Consider the following 16,204-nt stretch of genomic DNA (forward strand, 5'->3'; position numbering starts at 1 on the left):
GATAAGACAGCTATCTGAATAGACAAATCGGACAATTTGTAAAAAAACAATGTTTAATTATTATTATTTATTTATTTTCTTCTTGGGCCTCTAACTATATCTATTGTTTGTTTTTTGTGTGATTTGGATTAATCCCCTCTACCACACGGAACCCCACTAATCTACTGACGGAACGCAAGAGGTGGCTAATAACAGACGTCCATCCTATGCTAGCTTGCTACCGATGGCCTGGCTAGCTGTCTAAATCGCCATGACCCCCAACCAACCTCTCTACTCACTGGACCCTTTTGATCACTCGACAAAGCATGCCTCTCCTTAAATGTCAAAATGCCTTGTACATTGCTGTTCTGGTTAGTGTTTATTGGCTTATTTCACTGTAGAGCCTCTAGTCCTGCTCACTATACCTTATCCAACCTATTAGTTCCACCACCCACACATGCAATGACATCTCCTGGTTTCAATTATGTTTCTAGAGACAATATCTCTCTTCATCAGTCAATAGCTAGGTTAACCTCCACTGTATTCACATCCTACCATACCTTTGTCTGTACATTATACCCTGATGCTATTTTATCGCCCCCAGAAACCTCCTTTTACTCTCTGTTCCAGACGTTCTAGACAACCAATTCTTATTGCTTTTAGCCGCACCCTTATTCTACTCCTCCTCTGTTCCTCTGGCGATGTAGAGGTGAATCCAGGCCCTACAGTGCCTAGCTCCACTCCTATTCCCCAGGCGCTCTCTTTTGATGACTTCTGTAACCGTAATAGCCTCGGTTTCATGCATGTTAACATTAGAAGCCTCCTCACTAAGTTTGTTCTTTTCACTGCTTTAGCACACTCTGCCAACCCGGATGTTCTAGCTGTGTCTGAATCCTGGCTTAGGAAGACCACCAAAAATTCTGAAATTTTAATTCCAAACTACAACATTTTCAGACAAGATAGAACTGCCTAGGGGGGGCGGTGTTGCAATCTACTGCAAAGATAGCCTGCAGAGTTCTGTCCTACTATCCAGGTCTGTACCCAAACAATTTGAACTTCTACTTTCTAAAAACAAGTCTCTCACCGTTGCAGTCTGCTATAGACCACCCTCTGCCCCCAGCTGTGCTCTGGACACCATATGTGAACTGATTGCCCCCCATCCATCTTCAGAGCTCGTGCTGCTAGGCGACCTAAACTGGAACATGCTTAACACACCAGCCATCCTACAATCTGTACTTGATGCCCTCAATCTCACACAAATTATCAATGAACCTACCAGGTACCTCCCCAAAGCCTTAAACACGGGCACCCTCATAGATATCATCCTAACCAACTTGCCCTCTAAATACACCTCTGCTGTCTTCAACCAAGATCTCAGCGATCACTGCCTGCATCCGTAATGGGTCAGCGATCAAACGACCTCCACTCATCACTGTAAAACGCTCCCTGAAACACTTCAGCGAGCAGGCCTTTCTAATCGACCTGGCCGGGGTATCCTGGAAGGATATTGATCTCATCCCGTCAGTAGAGGATGCCTGGATATTTTTTTTTTTAAATGCCTTCCTAACCATCTTAAATAAACATGCCCCATTCAAGAAAATTAGAACCGGGAATAGATATAGCCCTTAGTTCTCCCCAGACCTGACTGCCATTAACCAACACAAAAACATCCTATGGCGTTCTGCATTAGCATCGAACAGCCCCCGTGAAATGCAGCTGTTCAGGGAAGCTAGAAGCCATTATACACAGGCAGTTAGAAAAGCCAAGGCTAGCTTTTTCAAGCAGAAATTTGCTTCCTGCAACACTAACTCAAAAAAGTTCTGGGACACTGTAAAGTCCATGGAGAATAAGAACACCTCCTCCCAGCTGCCCACTGCACTGAAGATAGGAAACACTGTCACCACTGATAAATCCACCATAATTGAGAATTTCAATAGGCATTTTTCTACGGCTGGCCATGCTTTCCACCTGGCTACTCCTACCCCGGTCAACAGCACTGCACCCCCCACAGCAACTCACCCAAGCCTTCCCCATTTCTCCTTCTCCCAAATCGGTTCAGCTGATGTTCTGAAAGAGCTGCAAAATCTGGACCCTTACAAATCAGCCGGGCAAGACAATCTGGACCCTTTCTTTCTAAAATTATCTGCTGAAATTGTTGCCACCCCTATTACTAGCCTGTTCAACCTCTCTCTCGTGTCGTCTGAGATTCCCAAAGATTGGAAAGCAGCTGCGGTCATGCCTCTCTTCAAAGGGGGGGGACACTCTTGACCCAAACTGCTACAGACCTATATCTATCCTTCCATGCCTTTCTAAGGTCTTCGAAAGCCAAGTCAACAGATTACCGACCATTTCGAATCTCACCATACCTTCTCTGTTATGCAATCTGGTTTCAGAGCTGGTCATGGGTGCACCTCAGCCACGCTCAAGGTCCTAAACGATATCTTGAACGCCATCGATAAGAAACATTACTGTGCAGCCGTATTCATTGATCTGGCCAAGGCTTTCGACTCTGTCAATCACCACATCCTCATCGGCAGACTCGACAGCCTTGGTTTCTCAAATGATTGCCTCGCCTGGTTCACCAACTACTTCTCTGATAGAGTTCAGTGTGTCAAATCGGAGGGTCTGCTGTCCGGACCTCTGGCGGTCTCTATGGGGGTGCCACAGGGTTCAATTCTTGGACCGACTCTCTTCTCAGTATACATCAATGAGGTCGCTCTTTCTGCTGGTGAGTCTCTGATCCACCTCTACACAGACGACACCATTCTGTATACTTCTGGCCCTTCTTTGGACACTGTATTAACAACTCTCCAGGCAAGCTTCAATGCCATACAACTCTCCTTCCGTGGCCTCCAATTGCTCTTAAATACAAGTAAAACTAAATGCATGCTCTTCAACCGATCGCGACCCGCACCTACCCGCCTGTCCAACATCACTACTCTGGACGGCTCTGACTTAGAATACGTGGACAACTACAAATACTTAGGTGTCTGGTTAGACTGTAAACTCTCCTTCCAGACCCATATCAAACATCTCCAATCCAAAGTCAAATCTAGAATTGGCTTCCTATTTCGCAACAAAGCATCCTTCACTCATGCTGCCAAACATACCCTTGTAAAACTGACCATCCTACCAATCCTCGACTTTGGCGATGTCATTTACAAAATAGCCTCCAATACCCTACTCAACAAATTGGATGCAGTCTATCACAGTGCAATCCGTTTTGTCACCAAAGTGCCATATACTACCTACCATTGCGACCTGTACGCTCTCGCTTCATACTCGGAGCCAGTGGGTTTGGCGACATGTCATCTACAAGACCCTGCTAGGTAAAGTCACCCCTTATCTCAGCTCGCTGGTCACCATAGCATCTCCCACCTGTAGCACACGCTCCAGCAGGTATATCTCTCTAGTCACCCCCAAAACCAATTCTTCCTTTGGCCGCCTCTCCTTCCAGTTCTCTGCTGCCAATGACTGGAACGAACTACAAAAATCTCTGAAACTGGAAACACTTCTCCCTCACTAGCTTTAAGCACCAACTGTCAGAGCAGCTCACAGATTACTGCACCTGTACATAGCCCACCTATAATTTAGCCCAAACTACCTCTTTCCCTACTGTATTTAATTGATTTTGCTCCTTTACTTTGCCACCATGGCCTTTTTTTGCCTTTACCTCCCTTATCTCACCTCATTTGCTCACATCGTATATAGACTTGTTTATACTGTATTATTGACTGTATGTTTGTTTTACTCCATGTGTAACTCTGTCGTTGTATGTGTCGAACTGCTATGCTTTATCTTGGCCAGGTCGCAATTGTAAATGAGAACTTGTTCTCAACTTGCCGACCTGGTTAAATAAAAGGTGAAATAAATAAATCTTTATGTAATACATGTATCACTAGCCACTTTAAACTATGCCACTTTGTTTACATACTCATCTCATATGTATATACTGTACTCGATACCATCTACTGCATCTTGCCTATGCTGTTCTGTACCATCACTCATTCATATCTTTACGTACATATTCTTTATCCCCTTACACTTGTGTCTAAGGTAGTAGTTTTGGAATTGTTAGCTCGATAACTCGTTGGTTATTACTGCATTGTCGGAACTAGAAGCACAAGCATTTCGCTACACTCGCATTAACATCTGCTAACCATGTGTATGTGACAAATAAAATTTGATTTGAAACCCGCCACTCGTCAGTGAAGAGCATTTTGCCTGTGGTCCAGTGACGGTGGGTTTGTGCCCATAGGAGACGTTGTAGCCGGTGATGTCTGGTGAGGACTTGCCTTACAACAGGCCTACAAGCCCTCAGTCCAGCCTCTCTCAGCCTATTGCGGACAGTCAGAGCACTGGAGGGATTGTGCGTTCCTGGTGTAACTCGGGCAGTTGTTGCCATCCTGTACCTGTCCCACAGGTGCGATGTTCGTATGTACCGAACCTGTGCACGTGTTGTTACACGTGGTCTGTCACTGCGAGGACGATCAGCTGTCCGTCCTGTCTCCCTGTAGCGCTGTCTTAGGCGTCTCACAGTACGGACATTGCAATTTACTGCCCTGGCCACATCTGCAGTCCTCATGCCTCCTTGCAGCATGCCTAAGGCACGTTCACGCAGATGAGCAGGGACCCTGGGCATCTTTCTTTTGGTGTTTTTCAGAGTAACTAGAAAGGCCTCTTTAGTGTCCTAAGTTTTCATAAAATGTCACCTTTATTTAACCAGGTAGGCAAGTTGAGAACAAGTTCTCATTTATAATTGCGACCTGGCCAAGATAAAGCAAATAACCAAGCAGGTTATCAAGTAACCAAGTACTTACGACAATCAGAATGAGACCTATCGAGGTGACGATTAATAATTAACTGCTATTGATATAAAAGATATTCGTATCTTTAAGAGAGTGGATTCAGGAGATAGCCACTCTATATAAATAAACTTAATGCTTCCGTGGTGCCACAGGTTATTAATGGTTTAATTGTTGCATTATTTAATTAAATCACGTAATAAATTAAACGTTAGGTAATAGATTTGATAAAATTGCATGTCATATTATTGAATCATAGCCAGAGACAAGACCCCATCCATCTTTGGTTATGTAGTTAGACGCCCGCTAGGGTCAGCTGAGTCACTGGGACAGACTAACCTTTGAGCGCGGCCCACACACACAGGTCGGCCAGAGTCAGGCTGTGGCCCACCAGGAATGTGCGCAGAGCCAGGGCCATGTCCAGCTCCGCTAGGGCCGTAGCTAGGCCCGACTGGCCACACACACGCCGCGTACTGAACTCCATCCAGTGGTCCACCTGGAGAGAGACAGAGGGGATGAAGGGGAGGGTATTGAAAAGTAGACCGGTTGAGCAATAGTAAGGAGGAGGGGACCGAATGGCACACAATCTGAAATGCCTTGGATATAGCTGCATCGCAACTGATAAGGCTCAAGTAATAATAAGTTGATCCATTAAATAGCAGTGAATGGCAGAATTAATTTAGTGAGGGCCTCCAGAGTGGTGCAGTGGTCTAAGACACTACATTACTACAGATCCTTGTTTGATATCGAGCTGTGTCTCAGCCGGCCGGGACTGGGAGATTCATGAGGCGATGTACAATTGGCCCAGCGTCGTCTGGGTTAGGCCGGCAGGGATGTCCTTGTCCCATCGGGCTCTAGTAATTCCTGTGGCGGGCCGGGCGCATGCACGCTGACATGGTCGCCAGGTGTACGGCGTTTCCTCCGACACATTGGTGTGGCTGGCTTCTGGGCTAAGTGTGCATTGTGTCAAGAAGCAGTGCGGCTTGGGGGGGGGGGGGGTTCTGTTTCAGAGGACCTTCGCCTCTCCTGAGTCCGTACGGGATTACCAATTGGATATGAAAATTAAGGAGAAAAGGGAGGTTAAATAAAAGATATAAAAAATGTATTTAGTGGGGCCTCCAAGCTCTGAGTTGAGTAGCCATAACACAGCGAGAGCTAATAATGCTGGGTAAATTTTGGGCAAGCCCAAGTACTTGGGAATCAGTGTGGCAGTGCTAGTCTATCACCTCAGTTTGTTCCAGCATGTTGGAGCCGTACAAGCTCAGAGTGGGAGTCACACGGGCAAGGTAGCGAGTGATGGAGTTCACGTCGCTGAACTGCACTGACCTGAGGGAGAGAATAACCACTGTCAGCCAGACAAAACGCTTGATTATTGCACAGTCAGTGCCTTATAAAACGTCCTTATATAAGCCTTGTCACTATTGGTACTTCGGCAAAAAACACTAAACAGTCAAGTAGCTAAACATAAAATGTAACAAATCCTTTACTCTCTTCACACATCAATAACACATTATCACGAGAACATTTGTGAAGAAAAAGACATTGCTAGGTGTTGTGGTAGTTGTGTACTCACTCTGAGACACGGAGCTTGTTGTCTTTGCCCTCATCCACAGACAAGTTCACGCTGCCCTTCACATGCTCGGCTGCCAACAGCGCCCCTGCAGGCAAGGAAAGTAATCACAATGTAATTGGAAACTAAAGACCTCACCAGTCCTATCACGCATGGATTACTTGACAGAGTGCCCTAAATATAAAGTGGAAAGTGTGTGTGTTGATTTCATAACCCTTAGTTACCATCTAACCAGGGGGCACCCCAGAGACTAAACAAGTTCCAAAACACACAAAATGTTATGTTCTCACATTGTTGTGTGCCAGACAATGGATAGGATAATGGATAGGCTGGACATGCCTAGAGATGAGTTCGGATTGGTCTGCCATGTAGCGCGCTTCGGTCTATAACCAGTGATGCAAATTTAGCAATTTTGTTGCTAGATTAGGCAACTTTTCAGACTACCCTGGCAACAATTTTAGCAACTTTTAAAATTGTATTTTGAACTTTTGAAGTGACTCAAATGCTAAAATGCACGCATTTTCCCTCTAAATGACACAAAAACAATTCTCTGTCACACACTCAGTCACATGCCTGGCTGAAAAAGTGCATTGTGAGTGACGTCAGCAGGAGGCGCTCAGGTCGTGCACAGGCAGCAGCAGGCCAGCAGCAATTTCAGCAAATTGCAAATCATTGTTTGCTGACAGCAGCAGTAGTACAGGTTTGACGAGCCAAACCAAATGAATATAGTTGGTCATGAATGTTCGATCTTGAACAGAACATGAATCAACATGTCTCAATCAAAATTGTACAGAAAAGAGTCGCAGTCTGTACCTGAACAAATGTCAAATCATATTTTTTTTGCAGAGATGACCAGTCAATTTGAGTAACGTTATTGTGTATTCTACATAATGACGCAGTTTTACATTGTCACGCAATGACATCACAATGTAATTTAGCAACAAATCAACCTGCCTCGAGCAACTTACCCTGAAAATTAGTTGGCAACCCTGTCTATAACATTAGCTGCTCAGTATGTGTAGACAATTCTTGCTACTGCAGCTTTTTTGAAAAATATAACATTAGCCATGGAAAACTGCAGAAGTGTTGCTACTGCGCTCAACATTGCTGCCCAGAAAAGACACGCTGCTGTGAAGTATTCATCCATGTGTATGGGTAAGAGTCTAACTACATTTTCAGATATTATGAGTTTCTAATTTTGTCAGAAAGTTGTTTTGCTTGCAAGTTAAAGCGTACTGTTAGCAAGTTAGTGAACGTTAGCTAGTTAACCAACTAGGTTCGGTGTTAACTTTACCTACCTGCAGATTCATACTCCAGCGTTACATGCATGGTGGCTGGCTTTGACAATGCGTTCGTACTGTAGGTGTGGGTTAGGATTGTGGTTTACTGTTTAGCTAACTACCTACATGTCTACACCTACTTAATAGGTGTAGACAAAGAAGAGCTCTCCGGTAGGCGTACCAAAACATTCAAGAGCCATTTTTATCAAAGGGAGGGTTACAAGTTAATTACCTTTCAAATCATAATTACTTTCCCACTGTTCCTCAACTGCAGTGTTTGATATACCATTTTGTTGATCTGAATCTACTTTTACCCAATGTAAAAAGAAAAAAACATGATTTCAAATGTTGCAACATAAGACCGAATTGAGGCGGTCGGTCTAATTGACAAATGTCTGTCAACTAGGGCCGGGATGATACCAGTATCACGATCCTCGTTAGTATCAAGGCAAGGAAACAAAACACGAAGCAGAACTGGACTTCTTGATGAAAAACAACCCTAAATGTTGGAAACAAACATGATTATGATATCATCCAGAATGCTCGTGTTTGGCATTTTAGACTAGCTAGTATGCATACTTAAGAAACTTGCCAAAATTGTTCTGTGACAAAAGTGGTTTCACAGTTTGTGTACTCAACAGCTTTGAACTGTGAATAACTTCCCATCAACAGGCCAATGATAAATTCTGATTGGAATGCATAAACCAGTTCAAGTAATTCCAGCTGGTCTCTTATGTCGTCTGCATCAGCAAGTTATTATTGCAAACGCCATGACAGCAACTATCCAAAGAAAAATATAGACTCAAATGAAATGTTATTTGTCACATGCAAATACAACAAGTGTAGTAGACCTTACCGTGAAATGGTTACTTACAAGCTTAACCAACATTAAGAAAATATTTACCAAGTAAAACATTTTTTTTTTAAATGAAAAAAAAAAACGAGTAACGAGGCTATATACAGGGGGTAACGAGTCAATGTTTTTTCATTTTTTTTTTTCATTTCACCTTTATTTAACCAGGTAGGCAAGTTGTGAACAAGTTCTCATTTACAATTGCGACCTGGCCAAGAAAGCAAAGCAGTGCGACACAGAGTTACACATGGAGTAAAACAAACACAGTCAATATACGATGTGAGCAAATGAGGTGAGATAAGGGAGGTAAAGGCAAAAAAAAGGCCATGGTGGCGAAGTAAATACAATATAGCAAGTAAAACACTGGAATGGTAGATTTGCAATGGAAGAATGTGCAAAGTAGAAATAAAAATAATGGGGTGCAAAGGAGCAAAATAAAATAAATACAGTAGGGAAAGAGGTAGTTGTTTGGGCTAAATTATAGGTGGGGCCACAGGTTAGTTAAGGTAATATGTACAGTAACAGTCAAATGTTTGGACACACCTACTCAGGGTAGCCTAGTGGTTAGAGCGTTGGACTAGTAACCGAAACCTGTCGTTGAACAGGCAGTTAAACCCACTGTTCCTAGGCTGTCATTGAAAATAAGAATTTGTTCTTAACTGACTTGCCTAGTAAAATAAAATAAAATTCAGGGGTATCTCTTTTTTATACATTGTAGAATACTAGTGAAGACAAACTCTGATAACACATATGGCAACATGTAGTAAACAAAAATGCTTCACCTGGAATGCTTTTCCAACAGTCTTGAAGGAGTTCTGCTTTTGGCTGCTTTTCCTTCACTCTGCGGTCCAACTCATACCAAACCATATCAATTGGGTTGAGGTCGGGCGATGTGGAGGCCATGTCATCTGATGCAGCATCATCCCTCTCCTTGGTCAAATAGCCCTTACACAGCCTGGAGGTATGTTTTGGGTAATTTCCACTGGTCAGATTTCCACTGGTCTAATGTCCTTTACTTGCATTTCTTGGCAAAAGAAAGTCTCTTCTTATTGGCGTCCTATAGTAGTGGTTTCTTTGCAGCAATTATACCATGAAAGCCTGATTCATGCAGTCTCCTCTGAACAGTTGATGTTGAGATGTGTCGTTACTTGAACTCAAGCATTTATTTGGGCTGCAATTTCTTAGACTGGTAACTCTAATGAACGTATCCTCTGCAGCAGATGTAACTCTGGATCTTCCTTTCCTGTGGCGGTCCTCATGAGAGCCGGTTTCATCACAGCGCTTGGTGGGTTTTGCGACTGCACTTGAAAAAAACAAAGTTCTTGACATTTTCCAGATTTAAGACATGAATGTCATTCAAGTAATGGACTGTCGTTTCTCTTTGCTAATTTGAGCTGTTATTGCCATAATATGGTCTTTCACCAAATAGGGCAATCTTCTGTATACCAACCCTACCTTGTCACAACACAACTGATTGCCTCAAATGCATTAAGAAGGAAAGAAAATCCACATTATTAACATTTAACAAGAAACATCTGTCAATTGAAATGCATTCCAGGTGACTATCTCATGAAGCTGGTTGAGAGAATGCCAAGAGTGTGCAAAGCTGTCAAGGCAAAGGGTGGATACTTTGAAGAATCTCATAAAATATACTATTCCAGGTGAAGCTTTTTTGGTTAGTACATGATTCCACATGTGTTTACATACTTGATGTCTTCACTATTATTCTACAATGTAGAATTCATTATTTATCTCTGTTATGAGTAGATGTGTCCAAACTTTTGACTGGTACTGTACATGTAGATAGTCACTTAACACCTACGCATAGATAATAAAACAGCGAGGAGCAGCAGTGTAAAAATGGATGGGGGAGTCAGTGCAAATAGTCCAGATAGCCATTCAATTAGCAGTCTCATGGCTTGGGGGGTAGAAGCTGTTAAGAAGCATTCTGGACCAAGACTTGGCACTCAGGTATCGCTTGCAGTGCAGTAGCAGAGAGAACAGTCTATGATTAGGGTGGCTGGATCATCTTGAACCATGTGCGAAAATGACTTAATATGCAGCCATCTTATGACCTTGCAAGAAACATTTCGCAAAATGTTTTAATTAACCAGATAGCCATTTACTCACCAAATATGCAACTGAGATACCTACAGTTGAAGTCGGAAGTTTAGATAAACAAGTTTCAATGACTCCAACCTATGCGTTTCAACCACTTCACAAATGTATTGTTAAAACTATAGTTTTGGCAAGTCAGTTAAGACATCTACTTTGTGCATAACTCATTTTTCCAACAATTGTTTACAGAGATTATTTCACTGTATCACAATTCCAGTGGGTCAGAAGTTAACATACACTAAGTTGAGTGTCTTTAAACAGCTTAGAAAATTCCAGAAAATTATGTCATTGCTTTAGAGGCTTCTTATAGTCTAATTGACATCATTTGAGTCAATTGGAGATGTACCTGTGGATGTGTTTCAAGGCCTACCTTCAAACTCAGTGCCTCTTTGCTTGACATCATGGGAAAATCAAAAGAAATCAGCCAAGACCTCAGAAATAAATTGTAGACCTCCACAAGTCTGGTTCATCATTGGGAGCAACTTCCAAATGCCTGAAGGTACCACGTTCATCTGTACAAACAATAGTACGCAAGTATACACACCATAGGACCATGCAGCTGTCACACCGCTCAGGAAGAAGACACTTTGTCTCCTAGAGATGAACGTACCGTGGTGTGAAAACTGCAAATCAATCCCAGAACAACAGCAAAGGACCTTGTGGAGATGCTGGAGGAAACCAGTACAAAAGTATTGATACACACAGTAAAACGAGTCTTGCTGAACGGCCTTTCAGGTTATGTCAATACAAGGAAGAATCCACTGCTCCAAAACAGCCATAAAAAAAGCCAGACTACGGTTTGCAACTGCACACAAGGACAAAGATTGTACTTTTTGGAGAAATGTCCTCTGGTCTGATGAAACAAAGATATTATTGTTCAGCCATAATGACCATCGTTATGTTTGGAGGAAAAACGGGGCTGCTTGCAAGCTGAAGAACACCATTCCAACCGTGAAGCAAGGGGGTGGCAGCATCATGTTGTGGGGGTGGGGGTGCTTTGCTGCACGTGACAAAATAGAAGGCAGGAAAATGTTGTGGATATATTATAGCAAAATCTCAAGACATCAGTCAGGAAGTTAAAGCTTGGTCACAAATGGGTCTTCCAAAAGGACCAAGACCCAAAGCATGCTTCCAAAGTTGTGGCAAAATGGCTTCAAGACAACAAAGTCAAGGTACTGAAGTGGCCATCACAAAGCCCTGACATCAATCCCATAGAAAGTTTGTGGGCAGAACTGAAAAACCATGTGCGAGCAAGTAGGCCCACAAACCTGACTCAATTGCACCAGCTGTCAGAAAACCTCTGGTGTGTGGTTGAATCTGTGCTTGAAAATCCCGGCATGACTTTGAAGGGCCTTACAGATATTTGTAAACTCATCAAAAAAAAAAAAAAAAAAAAAAAAAAAAAAAAAAAAAAAAAAAAAAATTGCAATATCCGTACTGTGAGACGCCTAAGACAGCGCTACAGGGAGACAGGACGGACAGCTGATCGTCCTCGCAGCGACAGACCACGTGTAACAACACGTGCACAGGTTCGGTACATACGAACATCGCACCTGTGGGACAGGTACAGGATGGCAACAACTGCCCGAGTTACACCAGGGACGCACAATCCCTCCATCAGTGCTCTGACTGTCCGCAATAGGCTGAGAGAGGCTGGACAGAGGGCTTGTAGACCTGTTGTAAGGCAAGTCCTCACCAGACATCACCGGCTACAACGTCATCTATGGGCACAAAGCCACCGTCACTGGACCAGACAGGACTGGCAAAATGCTCTTCACTGACGAGTCGCGGTTGGTCAGATTCGTGTTTATCATTGAAGGAATGAGAGTTACACCGAGGCTTGTACTCTGGAGCGGGATCGATTCGGAGGTGGAGGGTCCGTCGTGGTCTGGGGCAGAGTATTCACAGCATCAGTGGACTGAGCTTTGTTGTTATTGCAGGCAATCTCAACACTGTGCGTTACAGGGAAGACATCCTCCTCCCTCATGTGGTACCCTTCCTGCAGGCTCATCCTGACCTGACCCTACAGCATGACAATGCCACCAGCCATACTGCTCGTTGTGTGTGTGATTTCCTGCAAGACAGGAGTGTCAGTGTTCTGCCATGGCCAGCGACGGGCCCGGATCTCAATCCCATTGAGCACATCTGGGACCTGTTGGATCGGCAGGTGAGGGCTAGGGCAATTCCCCCCAGAAATGTCCGGGAACTTGCAGGTGCCTTGGTGGAAGAGTGGGGTAACATCTCACAGCAAGAACTGGCAAATCTGGTGCAGTCACGAGGAGGAGATGCACTGCAGTAGTTAATGCAGCTAGCGGCCACACCAGATACTGACTGTTACTTTGATTTTTGACACCCCTTTGTTCAGGGACACATTATTCCATTTCTGTTCGTCACATGTCTGTGGAACTTGTTCAGTTTATGTCTCAGTTGTTGAATCTTGTTATGTTCTTACAAATATTTACACATGTTAAGTTTGCTGAAAATAAACGCAGTTGACAGTGAGGGCCTTTCTTTTTTTGCTGTGTTTGTGTGGGGTACAGAGATGGGGTAGTCATTAAAAGAAAATCATGTTACACACCATTGCACACAGTTAGTCCATGCAATTTATCTGACTTGTAAGCAAATTTTCACTCCTTAAGTTATTTAGGCTTGCCATAAAAGGGGCTGAATACTTACAGATTCAATATATTTCAGCATTATTTTATTTTGTAAACATTTCTAAAATATAATTCCCCTTTGACATGATGGGGTATCGTGTGTAGATCAGTGACACAATATAAACGTAATCCATTTAAAAATGTCGGCTGTAACAACAAAATGTGGTTCAGGTCAAGGGGTGTGAATATTTGAAGGTACTGTACCGGGTGAAACAAAAGTAAATGAAGATAGTTGCAGGCAGGGTAGGTATTTGGTGAGTAACGAACGCGTTGACACACAGTAAGTCAACGCTTGCAGAGCTGTCTAATGGTTAGATGACTAGAAGCATTCTGGGCAGAAAGATCTCGTCATATTCATCGTCGGTCCAAATACTGGTTCACTTCCCATCTAGCGTAGCTTCATTATTAAGCTAGCTAGCTACGTTAGCTGTGTTGTGACTTATTTAGCTGACATTTCCAACGACTATTGTTACAGCATGCATTGAGAACTTGAAATATCTAACTATAGCTAGGATCAATTTACTACATTAAATATCAACACACATATATATATAATTACTTATTTCCTGGCGATAGTTTCGACATTGTGTCACGACAACAGAAGTCTAGCTAGCTCTCAGTAGCTATAATGAACTGTCATCACGGACCCTCACTGTCAGGCGACACATGATAGCTTACTTTTACTCGCCAAAGATTCTTATCCATATTTTAGCTTTACCTAGCAAACAATACTATCACGCTTACCTAAAGGAGGGTTGCTACTGTTGATGGTAAGGTTTAAAGCCATGCTTCCTCTTCCCTTTCTGTTCGTGAAGGCACTGTCCAGAAGCTTTTCGAAAGTCTGCTCTCTGACAACGTTCTCTTCAAGCAAAGATTATGGATATACTGACAAGAGACTTGTCTATCCGCCTGAACAATGGCAGTCGTTGTCCACAAAGCGGCACGACGCACCGTTTAGCTCCCGCCTATCCTTTCTTTGGATTGGTGGATACATCTAATTATTGTAACCTATTTTGAATTATAAACTGTGTGGTTCGAGCCCTGAATGCTGATTGGCTGACCGCCGTGGTATATCAGACCATATATAATGAGTGTGACAAAACATGTATTTTTACTGCCCTAATTACGTTTTGTTGGATCCTGTATTTTACATTGTAGCCATTACCATATATATGATTGAATATTATCTGCTGTTGGCTTGTGTGGATGTATGTATGTGTTATGCAACATAGCTGACTTGAAACATTGTTAAAAGTATCAGGGCCATGGGACTTTCTCATGATGGAAAAATACAGAGAAGCATGAAGACAGGAACTGTTCAAATTAGTTGGGAGGGGGGCACATTCAGAGCGGGGTGTTGCGAGAACAAGCGGGCTTTTGTTAGATAACAGGAGCCAGGTGCGAGATAACGGTATGGAGCATGAGAGCCTGGATGTTCTTCACGAGCAACAATTACAATCTATCAACAGAAGCGCGGGGACCCGCCTGAGCGCCTGCAATAGGCTGAGCAAGTTTAAACCACGCCCAGTCTCTACTCACAAACAGACGGGTTGGAACTGTCTATCACAGTATAAAGAATACTGTTTACATACATCCTGTCAGTTCCCTGTTCTGCCCTGCGTGGTATTACAGTGAGCCCTATATACGGAAGTTGCATTTGCCATTTATTACTTAGCAAATACATAGTATAAAATCGGTAACTCATTTTTATATTTATCCTGATACCAGATTCGAATTTACGCAACTCTAACAGTTTATGATAGCAATAAAGAACCTCGGGGTTTGTGGTGTATGGCTAATATACCACGGCTTTGAGTCATGCCTAAGAACAGCCCTTAGCCGTGGTGGTATATGGGCCATACCACACCCCGTTGTGCCTTTAACTTAAATATTCGATGAGGGTTGTTGACGTCAACCTCCTGTGTTCATTGGAGAGAGACGCTATGCTACTTGCCTCAATCATGAATATGCATTCTCGAAACAACTCCGAAATTAAGTGTTTTTTTCTCAGTTGCCAGGATGTCACGTGTCCTACTTATGTCAGTACACTCGTATTTTGGTGACCAAATTCGACACTCTCATCGACCTGCATACAAAAACTCCTTCCTTGGTCGGCGAAAAAGCGCCACCTACTGTGGAGGGAGACAAATCTTCAGACGAGTTTGGGCTCTCTTCCTCTTCGTCTCTGCTTCAACCAAAAAGCCACTCCGGCTACAAGCAGCCCGGCTTCTTTGAGTGCAACGGTTTTAGGAACCCTCTTGGAATTGGTGTAGAGAAGAACCGTCCCACTACTTTAAGTCATGGCCAAAGAGTTTGGCCTCTTCCCCGGGTATGGTTTAGGAATAATATAATTACGAAAAGGCATATTACTTATGACTGTTAGCTAACTATCTATGCCAAAAGGTCGTCACTGGTTACCACAGTCACAAAGTCATAAACCCCGCACATTTCTACAATTTCTCTTCTTAATATCTGATTTTAAACCTAATCTCAACCACACTGCTAATCTTATGACTAATCTTATGTATTTGTAACTTTTTTTAAATAAAACGGGATAAAGAAAAGTGGAGGCATATAGCCTTTAGTTTAGTTTTAGCAAAAAGTATGAATTGTGTGGTAAAAACAAAGGTGTGTGGTATTTTAATCAAAGGTGTAAGGATATTTCTACAGTAGTGGCCAAATATATTGGCACCCTTGCACTTTTCTTAAATAATTCCCTGTTTCTTCTCAAATTGAAATAAAAAAATCACAAACTTTGGTCTCCACACCTTGTTATTGGATTTTCAGCATTGTCGAATCCATTTTATTTTTGTAAACTGAAGTTTAGAATTTTTATTTTGAAAATAACAGTAGGGTAAATGACTTAAGTAAACATACTTTGAACTAATATTTAAGGAGTTTTGGGGGGTATCAGAACTTTACTTTGCTATTTATAGCTTGCC

General features: G+C 42.8%; 1 protein-coding gene across 1 annotated transcript in view; it reads right to left on the bottom strand.

Annotated features, from left to right (window-relative positions):
• LOC135506238 (bifunctional glutamate/proline--tRNA ligase-like) overlaps positions 1–14,203 on the bottom strand; it is a 66,311-nt gene extending 52,108 nt beyond the window's left edge. Inside the window, exons 1-4 of the mRNA XM_064925762.1 lie at positions 14,007–14,203; positions 6,358–6,442; positions 6,011–6,110; positions 5,124–5,280 (exon numbers count right to left, since the gene is read on the bottom strand). Of these exons, the coding sequence (XP_064781834.1) occupies positions 5,124–5,280; positions 6,011–6,110; positions 6,358–6,442; positions 14,007–14,049 (385 nt within the window). The 5' untranslated portion in view covers positions 14,050–14,203. The remainder of the gene's footprint in view (positions 1–5,123; positions 5,281–6,010; positions 6,111–6,357; positions 6,443–14,006) is intronic.
• Positions 14,204–16,204: the final 2,001 nt, after the last annotated feature.

Source organism: Oncorhynchus masou, chromosome 2 (assembly GCF_036934945.1).
Source record: "Oncorhynchus masou masou isolate Uvic2021 chromosome 2, UVic_Omas_1.1, whole genome shotgun sequence".
NCBI lineage: Eukaryota > Metazoa > Chordata > Actinopteri > Salmoniformes > Salmonidae > Oncorhynchus > Oncorhynchus masou.